Here is a 17,249-nt window from a genome sequence, read left to right on the forward strand (position 1 = left end):
ATAAGTGGGCGGTGCCACGCCCATTTTCCAAAATTTTATAATAAACTTATTTCTTGGTAAAGAATTGTTGCAAGCGTAAATTTTGAATAAATTAGCTTTAATATTTACTAATTTATTGTAGATTTCGTATTACTCTAAATTACCGTTGTATGGGATGTGTGCGTGGTTATTGTCATGTATGTATGGTAGAATGTAAATCTATAAGAGGAGAAAACACGTTATAATTGTAGCGAGTGTGAACATCAGGAGCGTGCCTTCTCTTTTCATCCAATCACAAAACGCATTTGGGCAAAAGAGAAACCACGCTCCTGATGTTCCTACTCGTTACAATTATAACGTGTTGTCTCTTCTTATAGATTTACGTTCTTTGGTTATACCAAGGCCAACAACTGTGCCAAGTTTGGAAGAAATTGGACCAGCGGTTACCAGGATATACACATGTAAACATAAGTGGGCGTGGCTACACCCATTCTCCAAAAATTTATAATATTCTTATTTTTCGTCTAAAACTTATTGAAAATATCAATTTTGAGTAAATAATCTTCAGTAGTTAATAAAATATCGCAGTTTTCGTATTTCTGAAAATTACCGTTATATGGGAGGTAGGCGTGGATATTGTCCGATTGTTCCCATTTTCAATATCATTCGTCCTGCGCCAGAAAGAAGTGCGCATACCAAAGTTTGTTGAGATATCTCAATTTTTTCTCGAGTTATCGTGTGCACAGTCACCGCTTAATCGATTTCTTTTTTCATTCTGACCATTTATGTATACATTTGTCTATATCTATCTCGATTCGTTTTGCCTGTTACAAACAACCGTTATGTGAACAAAGTTATAATACCCTTGTATGCGACAATGAACGCCAAGAAATCAATTTTGGACTGCTTTTTTACTCGTCAAAATTGCTGTGGATTTGAGATATTTTGCTTTAAAATTATCAGCAATGTAATTGAGTTTTATGTTTCTGCATGAATACTTGAATTTGGTCGAAACAAAATAAATATTAAACCGGCTGATTGTCAAAGCGCGCAAAAAGATGGGAGTTGGCCATCTTTTCGCTTCGCGTGGCAGCTTCAATGAACTATGTGGTATGCTTTGTGCATTTTCATACAATTCATCTTATCTGTCAAAGCGAATCTGTCACGTAAAGCGAAGCAAAAGTTTTATGTGGCATCAGCTTTAGCCTGTTCCCGTACTCCAGGATTTTTAGGATTTGCAGTTTTCACAGCAACAGCTATTTTTCCTTATGTGAACGTGGCGCACGGGAACGACTTTGGACTAAATCCTGCAAAACACTATATGTGTGAATAGCCTTACTAGTTGCGCAACTCTACAAGTTAAGAGCGACATACACCACAGAAGAAAACTGACAAACCAAGCGAGTATCTCTTTGCTTCAGGCTATTTTTTTTTGCGTATGGGGGTGTTTGAAGGTTTTGCTTGAGAGAAATTTGAACAAAAATCAAATTTTTTTGATTTTCTTGCCGCCATGTTGACGTTTGAGGTAACCGCATGCGTTGTGTCTAGTAAATTCACCTCATTTAAAAAGTACGGAGTGAGTACGTAAGATAGAAAAATGGAATAAAACCAAAATTTCTTTCATTGTGAACCAGAAGAAAAGTAAAATTCTTTGCTTGAAGGAATCATGTTTGCATGGTGTATGGCGAAATCCTTTCTGCGTAAGAATTATAACCCTTATTAAGTAGAATTCTCCTTTCTATGTTGCCGGAGAATAGGAGTGGAAGGCCTTCTTCTTTTGCCAAAGTAATATAATTTTTCTTGTGCATATGAATATTCAAGGTGGCCTTCAATAAAGTAAAATGACAGCCACCCCTGCCGACATGTTATTACTGGTGTCGTAAACGAGTTCCGGGCAAAATACCGGAGCACCGTAGCCAGAGTGGGACCGAACGGGTTTAATTTTGAACTACTATGTATAGCGAGGACAAATAACAACATGTTATATGCCAAATAAAAGCTTCATTCATTTACTACTTAATTATTCATATTTCGCATGGAACAGCAACATTTTTGAAATCACTGCGATGGTTTTCGTTATATTTGACCTTTCATACTAACTGTAAACCTCGTTTCCATCTGAAAAAAAAAGTAAACCATACCGTTATACTTGCCACAAAAACCTCTATCAACGCTTCTACTTTTTTCTGCTTTGTAATGTTCAGAATCTTTCCCGTCAGAATGGGTACTTGTACGTACCGTAGATATACGCCACAATGAAAGTGTTGCGTCTGTAAACAAAAATCTGCTGTTCCTTATGGCCGCGTAGTCACAGAAGTCAATTTTGCAGATACAATAGCAATTATTCACACTTTTTTTTTACTAATATATTCACACTTCTCTTGATGTCTTCGCCACTGTCTCTGGCTTTTCGAAGACAGTTTATTTTCTGGATGCCTACTTTACCCAAAGAATGGTCTTGTGTAAACGCTAGGTTATACAACTGTCAGCAGGGACGGACTTACGTGCTTCAAAAGTTGAGTGATGGCCAACGTTCGTTGGGTCCGTCGACGCAAGGGCTACCAATCTGACGCTCTGTATGCAAACACATACAGTCTACTCAACTGTCAGTTTCATCAGCAAAGTACCCCGTTCTGACAGGGCCATAGCTTATACCGTTTGAAGTAAGTTCGATAAGCCGCTTCCGTCCTGTATCTCGGCCTTAAGCATTCCTCGCCAAATTGTAGATTGAGAAAAACTTATCGAAGTCGATAACTAAGAAAAAAACTCGATTTATTGTGAGCATATCTGTATTTCGTTCGCTCGATAATAGCTTCCATTTCCAAAATGGACGTCAAGTACTGAAAATCAGTGTTGTGCGTCCGTGTCGCAGTTTTATAATCCATTGTTGGAATAAAAAAATCGCTATCGTTGAGAAAAGTTGTGAAAACGTGTATTTAAAACGTACGTAATCAATACATATATTAATTTATATATTAAAGCAGTTAAAATGTGTGGCATTTGTGTGTTTTGTATCGAAGCGAAAAATGTATGCCTCGGGTTTAGCTATCGGGTCGATATGGTTCGGTCGCGGCCTTTTGCTCTGGCTACTTTGTGTCGGTGAATGAGCTTGTCGGGCGCCGTGAACATCTTAATCCAATATAAGAAAAAAAGAACTGAACTGTGTTTTGGGAAGTACGATGAGATTTATATGAAACAATCTCAATACAAGCTATTGTTCCGCGAGAAATGTGTTGAACTCAAAATATACTGCTTATAGCGCGCAGCGTGACTTTAGTGATGTAGCAGTTGCTGAATTTACGGAATCGGTTACTCTATAAGCTTACTGCCGGTTCGTGATGTGCTATTTCGTCGTGAAATTCAGAATTAAGAATTGCGGTGAAGCTCTATAAACATTCGCGCGTATTCAAAATGTGTAAACTATAAAATATTCATCCTCAAAATCGTGACGGTACGCGGCTTACGGTCGCACATTACGTGTCTGCTATGTATGTAATCGGTATCCCGGTCAACAGGCTTACGTCTTTACGTTATCGCTGATTATCGCTTTCTGACAGCAACTGCTTTTAGAAGCCTCCTTGCTTCTAATGTACATAAACTGACTGCTAAAAAATAACTACTTCTATTGAAAAATGCAGAAAATTTGTTGAAGTTACATGTTTTTAACCCTTTTCTTTCTCATACTTTGTTTTTGCACCCCCTGCTTCCACCCACTAATATAATTATGGAAAAGAAAAAATATATAATAAATTTGCTTGTTTGAAGTGCTGTTCACTTATTTTTCATTACAATGTTTCCTTCCAGCTTTTTTGTGTCAGTGCTTAAGTGCGCGTTATTACTAAAAGCTTGATTAAGTTGGTCTCCAACTTCGGTTTTACGCGCGTAACGTACGTTTTAATCGTAAGGTTGAATTTTGACTTTCGGAATATTCATTCTTGCGAATATTGGCGATCGAATCGTAATTCTCGTTGATCTTCATTCGCTCGCTTCTATTATACCGCTTTAAATTATCATATTACACCATGTCGACTTCGCGCAGACGTGGAGAAATTAATCCTAAACTTCACATGGATAGGCAGCCTACTGTTGCCCGCATTACAGGTATAATAATATAACAAGTTATCTTTTTCCTTTGCAAGGGATTTCGTAGTTTTGCAAAAACCCCTAATTCATAACACTATGGTTAAAATATATACACCTAAAGATCACAGAAAAACCCAATGTAACTTTTAATTTTTTCATTATATTTCAGATCCATCACTTCCGGCTGGAAAACGTCGAGAGATCGATAACGTCATGAAAAAAGCTCGGGCAAACACCAATGACTACTGGGATAAAAAGTTGCTTGAGGTAGAAGAAAAAGATCCCAACCGTTGGCGGCATACCGGCTACAAGAAAATGTATATACAAGGTGAAAGCAGCTCGGGAGAAAGTGATCGCGAAGGGGGTTTTCGTTATAATTCGTCTACTGGAGGTCCAGTCGGGGGACCTGTTGGTGGTCCGCCACCGACTTCCGGTCGATATGGTCGTTCACGGTCACCGCGTTCGCGCAGTCGTTCACGTTTACGGAAATCTCCGCCTATGTCGCCACCTATGCGTCGTCGCTCGCCACCTATTGAGATGGGAGGACGTCGGATGTCCCCGCCATCCATGGACAGCATGCGCGGTCGTCCTCGTTCGCCACCACCACGTGGTGGTATACCTCCGCGTTCCCCTTCGGATTTGGGTCGCGGTCGTATGCCGTTGGGCGGGGGTAGTAGCAGTGGAAATAATCGACCGCGTTCTCCACCTGAGCCACCAATGCGTCGGAAGCCGTCGCGTTCGCCGTTAGGTCGACGTCGGTCTCCACCTAATATTAGTCGCAGACGGTCGCCGCCACCGGTGGGACCAAATAAACGGGGCCAAATATTACCACGATCAAAGCGCCCTCCGTCTCCTCCGCCGAGAGTAAGTTTAATTGCATTGAGTAATCAATAGCCCCGTCATTTAATAGTGATATTGATTGCCACTTATATTTATTTATTTATTTTTAGAAATTATTTATTAAAATACACATCATTCTCGAACAAAATCCAAGTTAAAAACTTCCCGGAAACTTCAAAAAAATTTCAACAAACTTTCACCCAAACTTCAAACTTTTGCAGAAATGATAGAATTTTGTTCAGTACAGTTTTATAGCCTATTCAATTTGTAGTTTTGAACTTGGGTTTATATGGGCTTTGTTAGAGAATGAAATGTATTTTAATTGAAAATTCTTATACTCGGTTTCAACAATCCGTGTTAAAATTTATCAGGCTGTTAAAATTTAAAATGACAAATTTTCCGAACAAAAATTATGTCTAAATTAAACTGCCTCATAAATTGAAAATTGATTGGTGTAACTGGGCATTAAATGTAATTAATTAAACATATGTAAGAGGCAAACANTTAATTGAAAATTCTTATACTCGGTTTCAACAATCCGTGTTAAAATTTATTAGGCTGTTAAAATTTAAAATGACAAATTTTCCGAACAAAAATTATGTCTAAATTAAACTGCCTCATAAATTGAAAATTGATTGGTGTAACTGGGCATTAAATGTAATTAATTAAACATATGTAAGAGGCAAACAATTTCACTTTGAAATGGAGATGCTAATGATATGACCGATGTTGTGCGTTTGCACATATGGTTTTAATGACAATTGAAATACATAGGGCTGGTTTCTCCAACTCAACTTAACTTAGTTAAGCCAATTTTCTTGACTTAGTCAAGAATAAGCTGTGTAAAACTTAGGCTAACTTTTGACTTAAGTCCGAAAAGTGGCTAAACTAAGTAAAGTTGAGTTGGAGAAACCAGCCCATAATGTTAATGTGTTTTGATTTATTTTCATTTCAGAGTTCTTGCCGTTCGCGATCAAACAGCTCTGTAAGTAGTTGTTCCGATGATTCTTGCTCTGTTTGTTCTCCAAAACACCACCATAGATCACGGTATAGACTGTTTAGTACTTATATTCATTAAAATTTAAACCAATTATTTTATATACAGATCTCATTCGTTGCCGCGTTCGCGTATACCAGGTGGTCCCCGTTCTCCGCCGCCAAAATCTTCTTCACGTTCGTTGCAATACCGTGGAGGTCAACCACCTCCAAGCGGCCACACTTCGTCGCGTATGCACGCTCGTCCGACTACTCCACCACCTCCGAACGTGCGTTCTGTAGATAAGTATCGCGGAGAAAAAGTTCGTCGGTATAGTCATGACCGTAGTATTGATCGTGTACCGTCAGATGGACGTCTGAAACTTGTACGTTCAGGTCGACATTCGCCCACTGAGGATCCACGTGTCAAAAATCGTCCGCCAGAGCCCCCAGAGCCTGCTTCGTCTTCTTCGACAACTTCGGCCGTTGCCAAGAAAAAGAAAAAAGACCGAGAAGTACATACATATTGCGTTTCAATTGGAATTATAAATAGTTCAGAGTTATGTATGTATTATACTAATTTATAAAATTGTATATTTTTCACAGCTGCGTACGCGCATTAAAGTAGAAGGAGAAAAAAGAAAGAAGCATTCGTCATCGGAATCAGATGATTCGGGGGGCTCGGATAGTGACAGTTCGTTGCCTACTTTTATTGCTGCCACTGGCTTAACACTATCCGAACGTTTCGGTAAAATGGCACAGTGGAGTATTGATCGTAGTAACATGGAAAATATGCGCATTACCAAAGATTCCACCGGGGGAGCTTTAAAAGTTATGATTGAAGAGGGACTCGGCTCTCCGCCGCGCCGTTATTCGTATTCGCCAGCACCGGCTGGTCATTTTCCGGAAGAACTTGCAACAACAGCACCGTCGGGTATGCTGTCGTGGGATGATGTACGCGTCCGTTATGAATATTACAAAAGCCGCGGATATTTGCGCGATTTAGACTTAAAGGTACGAAAACCATTGTATTAAAGAATAAATTAATAACAACTAACACAACTATCCCTTTAGGATTACATAAAGTGGGAAGAGTGGTGGTATAAATACCAAGAATGGTTGAAACAAGAACGCTATTATGAGTATTGGGAACGCCAGCAATTAGCTCGTCGTCGACGTAAGAAGTTACCTATTACGCAGCGTCTAAATTAGGCACTCATTTTTGTCTTCATTCGTTTATCACAGATTAAGAAGTTGTTTTAGAACTTGTTACGTGCACACGATTACGCATAAATCATCATAAACAGATGGTAACTTGAATGACGAAGTTGCTTTTCATTGTGGTGTCATCTGCGTTTTTCTCATTTACTTACATTGTACATTTAAAATGTATAAAAACCTAATATATACGTAAGTAACTTGCAGAAATATTGAAGCCATCAGTACACAGTTTCAGTAATAAGCCTCTGACTACGCTGAAGTTTTTGCTTTGACGTAATGATTATTATGTATGTATTTGTATGTATATTATAAACAGTATAACTTTAATAAATCATAAAAAATCCTTAAGCCGTGTATACTCTAATATAAAAGCTTAAATTTAGATATTAAAGTATTTGCTAATTGGTATGGTAATACACAAACATATTTGTGCATGGAATTGTATATAATTACGCAACTCGTATTGCGGCTAAAAAATTTCCAAATTGGTACTTACCAATCACGATTCAGTTACATAATTACGATCCTTACGAACATCGAGAGATAGCACATCCAATTAGGTAAATTCTAGAAATTTGTTTTACGAACATGCATGCATGTACATTAATTTTTGAAATTCAAAAAATTTTTTACAGCAATTTTGGTGCTTTTCTGCACGTCATCAAATCTGTATTGGGAACTGGCATCCTGGCTGCTCCCATGGCTTTCAGAAGGGCTGGTTACCTACTTGCAATAATAAGCACTGTGATTATTGGTTTTATCCAAGGCGAATTAATATAAGGTGATAGCAGGAGTACAAAAACAAAAATTTACATGTATTTTGTTTTTGCTTTGGTGGCATAAACTGTCAAAATGTGTAAGAGTGTGTGTAGAAATTCAAACAAAATTTTTCAGTTTGATATCAGAAGCCGTGCGGCGAAACACATACACAAAATTAGCTGAGCTAGTAACACCACCTTATATAAATTCGCCTTGGTTTTATCATAATTTATTCAAAGTTAATTTTGGTAAATAAATCGAGTTTCGAAAGTTTTTGAAACGTGCATACATATGTATAATTAAATATTGCGCTCTCAGCTTAGTGGCATGTATGAACTCGCGAGGCGCAAACGTGTTGGGGGAAGCGATGATGATTGGCGTGACCGAAGGTCCACCCGCTCTCCGTTGGCTGTAATCATTTTTAAGGTAAAAAGCCTCTTGAAATTATGCGAAATAATAATTTTTGTTATTTCAGCTGTCTATATAATACGATGCTTTTCGTTTATCACTTTGGCGCCTGCTGTGCTGCTTTTTTTAATTTCATGATTCGGTGATTACTACTGGAAAGAATATGACAATCGCATTTATATGTTAATAGAAATTGTGCCTGATCTTGTATATACCAAACCGGAAAGCTTTAGTTCCAGTTGTATTTGTTGCGAATATTGCTTTAATATTCGGAAAGCAATTAAGCTCAAATTCAAGATTTCTAATTAATATAATATTGAAAAAGGATATGGCGCCATTTTCGGAGATGACTTCCTTTCAGGACATCTATTTATATCCCTTATTCTTCGGAGCTACAATGTTCGCTTTTGAAGCACCGGGGCTGGTTGTTTTACATACATATATTTCGTCGTTTAAAGTACAAAACCGCGTATCAACAAAATACAAAACCGCGTATGTCAGGTTGCATAAATTATATTCTAGAGGGTAAAAACACTCATATTTCAAAATGGTCTAATTTTTTTTTATAATGCAATCGCATTTCTGGCTAGAGTTTCGGTGAGCAAATCCTTTTTTTTTGCAAAAAATGTCAGTTACGCGGTTTTAGAGAGCGACGATACGCGGTTTTGTACTCTAAATGACGCTATGTAAAATGAGGTATTATAGTATTACATCACAAATATTTTCTGCAGATAGTATCCATAGAGGCGAATATGAAAAATCCCGCAGATTTCCGTAAAGTTGGCGGCGCCTTCATACAAGCCATGCTTATTATTTTATTGATACAAATAGTATTCACTTTCTTTGGCTACTGGAGGTATGGTGAACAAATCGCCGCAACTGTTCTACAAAATTTGCCTTTTAATACTATGTCAGTAGACCCACTGAAATCACTGATCAAATTATATAATTACTAGTTGTAAAGTTTTCTAGGCTGTCGGCAGTGGGGCGCGTTATATTTGCCTTTAGTATTCTCCTTTCTCATCCACTACAAGGATATGTTCCTGTGGACGTGATGTGAAATAATTGGTTGAAAGCAATAGTAGCTGAAGATAGGGATTTTGCTTTCGAAATGATTTTTCGTAAAGTGATCGCCGTTTCATCAGTAAAATTAAATTGTTACCCGCTTGAGTTTTTTATATTACATAAGTACATTGATTGCTCTATTCTATTTTATCTATAGTGTTAGTCGCGATCGCCTGCCCTTAATTGACTGTTATACTTTCGCTTGTTGGAGCGCTTTGTTTGTCGGTGCTGGGTCTATTATTGCCCGCTATTTTGGATATTTGCGTCAAGTACGAAACTGGTTACGGCCCACTAAAATTTTACCTTCTGCTGAGTATGCTCTTAGCATTTATTGGCATCACTGGTGCGGCAGTTGGTTCATATGTTTCCATACAAGAATGGATTTTTATGTATACCGATCATAATCATACTGTAAAATCGCTATTTAGCGGCATATCAAGTGAATTGTAAAATTATAAAAGTTTAATTAATACTAACGGATACATATACATACATATTTACTTAATCTGATTTTTTTATACATAAAAAGTTCAGACACATGATGTAAGAAGTTATTCGATATATTATTTTTTGGCTTATTTTAAATAACCTTTTGTCTTGTTTGAAAAAAAGCTTATAATGCTCCTTTGAAAATGTTATGCTTCGTTTATATTCATATTTGATTAATCCAGAGGCATTAGGCGTGTTTTTATTGAAAAAGTGACAAATTGTCATTGTCGGGGACTAAAATTATCGCTGACAAAATTGTCGCCAGTCATATAAAATTTATATGTAAATCATATGTAATAATTGCATTTGCATTATTTTAGTTTTAAGAAATATTCAAATTAATTAAAAGTAATGAAATGCGCGCAATTACCATATAAATAAATTTACAAAACTCCTGTGAAAGCTTTCCGACGGAGCTATTTGGTTTTGTCGCCATTGTCGCGACAATTTTGTCGGAGTGACAATTGTCAGCAAAATAGTCGACAATATTCCATATTATCACTATCGTTTTCCGAAAATTTTCACAGTTGCCCACAAACGTATATGAAACAGGAAAAATGTCGACGACAATTCTGGCAGTGAAATTTTATATAAAAATCGACAATTGTCGCACCTGTCACTTTTATGAAATAGGTCCCAGACAGTCACTCTTCATTGATTTGTTTTTTCATTCTGAGCAGTTATGTGTACATTTGTCTATATCTATCTCGATTTGGGTTGGCTGTTACAAACATTCGTTATGTGAACAAAGTTAAAATATACTCAAATAGAATTCTCATCGTATCTTTCTAGAACCCAAAATTGGTCAATGCATGATATCTATTAACACCTTGATCTTGCCACCGCAAAATGTTTTAACAGCAACCTTCCTACTTACGCTAACAGCCAATTTCACGAAGGAAATATAGTGAAAAATGATTTTAATTTTAAAATTTAATAACTTACATTTACAAAATTGTTGTATTGGAAAAAACACACCGTTCTGGAAACAACAATAGATATAAGTATTGTAAAATTGTAACATAAGAATAAAATATATACTATTATTTACTACTTAGTAAGTAGTACTACTACAATACCCTTGTGCACAAGTACGCTTGGGTAAAAGTGCCGCTGAAGGTTGTCCAAGGAGTAACAAGGAGTATGTTGGTTTCCTCCTTATGCTGAAATTTAAAAAATATTCATTACTCGCAATCTCTGGAGAGCATTATTTCATTGTTCGTTTTGGAAAACATCGTTTGTAATAATTGTTACAAATTATTTGCGCCTTGAAAAGGCAATAGTAATAGCATGATAGAAAAAATAGAAGGTAGTTTCACTTTGAAATTTTTTGACATAAACTGTGCTTATGACGTGTAAGTTTATGTAATAATAATAGATTAGCCCTTACCCACACGTTCCCACGACAGCCGGTTCTGCGTACCGGAATGACTCGGGTTTTACCCGACCAAGGGCTGTTGTTTCGGCGAGCTAACCCCGTTTAGGTCGGCGAAGTATCTCAGAAGTTGCTCGTCCATAGGGCTACATTCGCTACGTATTCTTCTACTCAGGGCTGGTATCGAGTCAAACCCAGGGCCAGAAATCTACACCTGCTGTGTATTCCAGAGACGACTACACCACAACTCCACCTCAGTCAAGTGCAATGCTTGCGAGGGGTGGAGTCACCTCAGAGTCTGCTCAGGACTACGGACACATCTGCAGTGGACCACGTCTTTTGTGGCCCCCTGCTGCTCAAACAGAGCAGACTCCACGGCTAACCCCAGTCCACCTGAGCAGTCCCACACAAACACCACAGCACAACAACATAACACAACAGACCGCACCACAACTGCTACAGACCACAGAACACATAACCGCACCACTACCCACACGCCGCCGCCAACAACTCGTGGTTCCTCCTACAATCTGCACGGTATGTCAGACCAGGATATTCCGTAATGTGACATCAGTCAAGTGCAACACCTGCCTTGGCTGGTGCCACTTTAGGGCATGCTCAGGTCTGCGCACCACGAGAGATTGGACGAGGAACTTCGAAGGCCCGGTTACGCTGCTCGGTCGCAGACCTCAACTGCGACGCCTCCCGCCACCACCACAGGGCGGCAACCACCTCAGCAGCGCACACAGCCAACGGCGTCGCGACCACACACATCCCTCACACCCCGCATCACCACACATCTCCCGAACCACATGAAGCTCCTTCAATTTAACTGTAACGGGCTTCAGAGCAAGATCGAGGAGATAACCGTTTTCATGGGAAGGCATGGCATACTGATAGCTGCGGTTCAAGAAACGAAGTTGCGCAGCAATTCAACACTGTTGAATTGTGCCGGGTACAACGTGAACAGTCGAGATCGCGAGCGAAATAATGGTGGTGGCTTAGCGTTCATCACGCACCACACGGTGCAGTATCGTCTTATCGAAGCAGACATCGACCGCAGGGATACCACCCTATAATGTCAGGGCATTGCTTTCCGGTCAGGCGATGTTGAGCTCGAAATATTTAACGTTTATATACCCCCTGTCACCTGCTTCCGGGTAGGATATCACCTTACATAGGTGCGCTCCTCAGAGGTGAAAACCGTTTGGTAGTACGTTCTTTGGCACTCAGGCCTGTCAAAAGATCGTAGGGGAACTGACTTGGCTGAGCAGGTAGACGATTCGACAATCTGCACAATGAACGACGACGCACCCACCAGGATTATGGGCAGCTGCTGCAGCTCGCGAGACAAAACAATCGTCAGCGCTGATCTGATAAACAGCATATCATGGCGACCTATGCTGACTTTAGCATCAGACCATCTGCCCATAGTCATCTCGATCGATAAACCAACCGACTTTGCTTCCGCGTAACACCGGACCTAAAAGGAAGGAAAGGCTTTGCGGGATTTACTGAAAACACCTTATCTGCTCTCCCCACACCAACCGACGTCCACCTTGGTGAACGTAAGTTCCGCAGGGCTGTCACCGCTGCTGCAGCTCGCTTCATACCGGCAGGATGTATTACGGACCCACGTCCAAATTTCGCTGCTGAAGCGGCTGTTCTAGCCGATGAGCGTGATAGCTTTCGTCAGGCCGATCCCGGAGATCCCCGTATCAGGGATCTCAACGCGGAGATTCGGCAACTAGTAAACGTACATAAGCGGAAGAAATGGGAAGAGCATCTGAAGACCTGTAACTTCACCTCTGGTGTGAGTAAGCTTTGGTCAACCGTGAGGTCACTGTCCAATCAGACGAAGCACGACGACAGAGTCGAAATTTCTTTCGGCGACCATGCTCCGTCGGACCCGGAGCGATTCGCGAGCTATTTTAGCCGGCAGTTCATACTGCATCCTCCGGTGGACAAAGCCAAGCGTCGAGTGACCAGAAGGCTGCACAAACTGGCAACAACCTGTGCCCCCTTGCTTTCACTTGCGGTGAAGTTCAGGTGGCCTCCAAAGCCATGGGTCCCGACGGAATATGCATGCTGATGTTGAAAAATTTGGGTCCTGCGGGGGTAGCGTACCTAACGGAGGTCCTCAATTTGTCTATGGCCACTCTCATCATCCCAGTCATCTGGAAGGTGGGGAGAGTGGTCCCACTGCTCAAACCGGGGAAACCTGCCAACAAAAGAGATTCGTATCGACCGATAACACTCCTTTCCCCGGTAGCGAAGACACTCGAGGCCTTGCTGCGCCCGTATTTCACAAACCACTTGACCCCAGCAAAGCATCAGCATGGTTTCCGTAAAGTAAACAGTACAACAACAGCACTTAACGCCATAAACACTCAGATAACTCGTGGCCTTAACCGAAACCGTCCCTGTGAGCGAACGATTCTAGTAGCGTTGGATTTGTCAAAGGTGTTTGACATCGTCTGCCATTCCACGCTACTAGAAGATATAGAGGCTTCCTCTCTCCCGCAGAGGCTCAAACGGTGGTCGGAAAATTATCTGAGTGGTCGACACTCGTCGGTAATGTTTAGAGACAAATCGAGTAAACTTAGAAAAATAAACAGGGGGTTCCACAGGGTGGTGTCCTTTCCCCGCTACTGTTTAGCTTTTACATTTCAAAGCTCACTCAACCACCAGAGGGAGTCGCGATTGTCTCTTACGCCGACGATTGCTCGATCATGGCGACTGGGAATGGAATTGATGACCTGTGTTTGAAAGTAAACGGGTATCTCTCCGAACTTTCTCGCTTCTTCACTGCAAAGTGTCTAGCCCTCTCCCCTACGAAATCCTCTGCGACCCTGTTCACAATCTGGACGAAGGAGGTCAGACTACCGCTGGGAATTCACGTCGATGACACACCAATTCCGCCGGTGAATAATCCCAAAATACTCGGAGTAACTTTCGACAGCCTGCTCTCGTTCTCTGCGCACGCAACCGCTATTGTCAATAAAGTACAGAGGCGCAACAAGGTCCTCAAGTTGCTAGCCAGCAGTACTTGGCGCAAAGACAAAGAAACGTTGCTGGCAACATACAAGGCAATAGGCCGGCCAGTTTTAAACTACGCAGCGCCAATGTGGTCGCCGGGGACTAGTAGGACGCAGTGGACGAAGCTACAGACTGTACAGAACATCGCACTCAGGACAGCGACAGGATGCCTCCTGATGTCGCCCGAACATCACCTCCGCAACGAGGCACAAATGCTCCCCATAAAGGAGCACAATATAATGCTCTGCAAGCAGTTACTGATCGGGAGCCACAGAAGTGGCCACCCAAACAGACAGCTGCTTGCAGAGGAGCCCTCGCCTAGGCACGTCAGGAGGCATTTATATGAACTGACGGACGAAGTACAGAGGTTCATCAAGCAACCTCTGGCTTACCGACTGGCCCTGAACGGCATTCACAGGGACGCAGGCCCGAGTTATGTAGACTCTAGACCTGTGAATGCCGTTCTAGGCACACCACCACCGGACATAGATGAGACGGAGCTTCATCTGCCTCGGGAGACACGAACGACAATAGCCCAACTTCGCTCTGGCTACAGCAGCAGGTTAAACTCCTACCTAAGTAGATTGAATGAGGATGTGCCAAATGAGTGTCCGGCATGCGAAGAACCCCACATGACTCGAAACATCTCTTCGCATGCCCGGAAAACCCGACAACCCTAACGGCTTTGTCCTTGTGGACCGACCCGATAGAGGCTGCACGCTTCCTAGGGCTGCCGTTAGTGGAACTTGACGACAACGAATGAGATATCAACCGATCTGGGCGAGGTTGTTGTAGCCGCTACAACAACAACAACAGCGATTACACAATGGCTGCATTTCTTTATTCATTCTGAACGTTTTTGTTTACTTATTTAGAACGTTCCTGATGATATGTTAACGTATATTTCAAACGCAGTCTGTTTATACCGGCTGTGAAATGGGATTATCCGGAATGTATAAAGAAACGCAGCCAATGTGTTACTGTTTGTGGCGTGCGCCTTGATGACAAAGGGGAGGAATGAGAAGCTATTTTTCATGGCCATTGTCTCACGAGGGGCGACCGCTGTTATAAAAAAAAATTCTCGTTTTTCTTTTTGATGTTGGGTTGAACCGGGCTTGAACCCAGGCACTGCGGAGTGGAAGCGCGCACTGCTAACCACTGCACCACAGCGGCCGCAGCACGATCAAACTTTTCGTAAATTGCTCAAGTAGCATTCCCACCTCAACAAATTATTGTTATTGAAATTTTAATATATTTTTAAGGATTTTTTTACAATTTGAAATTTCGATTTTCCATCCCTGTTACATATTGCTCTGCAAAAAAATTTAATTAGAAAGCTTGTTTGATTTTAAAAGCGTTCTACGCCAGTTTAATATATGCCCTGCACCGAATAAATCGCTCGCAAGGAACTGAAGCAGCAACAATGCAAAAGCGTTTGAAGGTCGGTGTTATGCAGACAAACTTTTGTTTGCCAAATTAAATGGCGGCTGCTTAGTTTGCTCGGAGGTGGTTATGTCGAGTTTGGCACAGGGTTGCACGTTCATTATGGTTTTCATGGCTATTGCCAACACGAAATGAGAATTTCAGATGTACATAACGCGCAAAATTTAAAATTTTTGTATATGACAACACCGAATTTCCTGCAGTTTGACCAAACAAAATTAGTTTGCTGTGAGAGTCGCCAAACTCGCTCTCTCCGAGTTTGCTGCAACAACAATTGCACGCAGTTTGCCAAACTAAATTTCTGCATAACACCGACCTAAAATGTATCTGTAAAGATGGGTTTTTACGTCATACGTTCTTGACGAAAATATGTGGATGGCGATCCAAAATGAGAAAAAGTAGCACTAACAAATTTAGTTCAATGAAAAGACCAAACTAGTGAACTAGTTCATTGAGATGACCTAGTTCTTTAGTTCATTTAGTTCAAGACCTCCCATGCCTAGCCGGTATTAAACAAAATGTTAACAAAACGGAGTTGGCGCTTACATTAAAATTGCTTTCACCGTAACTTCGTAACGAAACTTTCTGTAGCAAGAACATTTTCACAGATGGTGAGTATGACTGTAAACTATCGATATCTATCTAAAAGTGAAAATCGTGATGGGGTTGCTTACATCGTTTTCGCGGTTAGTGCTCGATATTTATACCCGAACGCACTTGTGCACAAGGCTATATTAAGTTTTTTTCGCATAACGGTTGATTGTAACAGCCAAAACGAATCGAGATAGATATGGACAAATATATACATAAATGATCAGAATGAAAAGAGAAGTCGATTAAGCCATGTCTGTCTGTCCGTCCGTCTGTCCGTGTACACTATAACCCGAGCAAACGGTATTTTAGAAAAATGCAAAATCGGCGATATTTCAGTAAATAATAATAATAGTTTGGCGCTTCCACATATCGAGCCCTAACCGCCAAAATAACGTAAGCGACATTTATTTCAAAATTTTATTTTTGATGCAGAAATATTCCTAGGGCATCTAGATGTATTTCTGCTTCAAAAAGAAAATTTTGAAAAAAAATGTGGCTTACGTTATTTTGGCGGTTAGGGCTCGATATGTTAGTGTTTGGCCAAGCTTCTCCTCCGATTTGTGGCGTGCGCCTTGATGTTGTCACACAAAGCCGAGGGACCTACAGTTTTACGCCGACGCGAACGGCGATGGTATTTTTATGAGAAGCTCTTTTTCGTGACAGAAATACACTCGGAAGTTTGCCATTGCCTGCCGAGGGACGACCGCTGTTAAGAAAAAACCTTTTTTCTATATTTTTTGCGATGTTGTTTTGACCAGGGTTTGAACCCAGGTGCTGCGCAGTGGAAGCGCGCACTGCTTACCACTACATCACAGCGGTAAATATTAGATGAAAATTGTTAAAAATTAGTATGTGGAGTAGAATTGTGGTAAAAAATAATATTGTTATGAAATTTTTGGTAAATGGGCGTGACCCCGCCCACTTATGATGAAATCGTCGGTCCCTACGAAGAGTAGCACATTTCACTATTCGCGTGGAA

The 17,249-nt window shown here is 40.8% G+C and overlaps 1 protein-coding gene across 3 annotated transcripts; it reads left to right on the top strand.

Moving 5' to 3' along the window:
• The first annotated feature begins 2,781 nt into the window (after positions 1-2,781).
• On the top strand, positions 2,782-7,446 carry LOC108371320 (basic salivary proline-rich protein 2). 3 transcript variants are annotated; one of them, XM_017626863.1, is made up of 8 exons: positions 2,782-2,922; positions 3,784-4,080; positions 4,232-4,926; positions 5,858-5,949; positions 6,008-6,392; positions 6,484-6,891; positions 6,952-7,054; positions 7,123-7,446. In XM_017626863.1, exons 2-8 carry the CDS (start codon positions 4,002-4,004, stop codon positions 7,125-7,127), a joined length of 1,767 nt encoding a protein of 588 aa, XP_017482352.1. In that variant the 5' UTR covers positions 2,782-2,922; positions 3,784-4,001; the 3' UTR covers positions 7,128-7,446. The 3 variants fall into 3 exon arrangements, with proteins under 3 accessions (XP_017482352.1, XP_017482351.1, XP_017482354.1); XM_017626862.1 differs by lacking the exon at positions 7,123-7,446 and having other exon boundaries at positions 6,952-7,089; XM_017626865.1 differs by lacking the exons at positions 3,784-4,080; positions 7,123-7,446 and having other exon boundaries at positions 6,952-7,089.
• Positions 7,447-17,249: the final 9,803 nt, after the last annotated feature.

Source organism: Rhagoletis zephyria, unplaced genomic scaffold (assembly GCF_001687245.7).
Source record: "Rhagoletis zephyria isolate East Lansing unplaced genomic scaffold, Rhagoletis_zephyria_1.1 Rzeph_scaffold_04885, whole genome shotgun sequence".
NCBI lineage: Eukaryota > Metazoa > Arthropoda > Insecta > Diptera > Tephritidae > Rhagoletis > Rhagoletis zephyria.

Bases quoted from the DNA above. Each gene is read 5' to 3' on its own strand.
- LOC108371320 (XM_017626862.1), top strand. From the start codon at position 4,002: ATGTCGACTTCGCGCAGACGTGGAGAAATTAATCCTAAACTTCACATG. The intron at 4,081-4,231 runs GTATAATAATAT...ATTATATTTCAG, and splicing joins TACTGTTGCCCGCATTACAG to ATCCATCACTTCCGGCTGGA. The intron at 6,393-6,483 runs GTACATACATAT...TATTTTTCACAG, and splicing joins AAAAGAAAAAAGACCGAGAA to CTGCGTACGCGCATTAAAGT.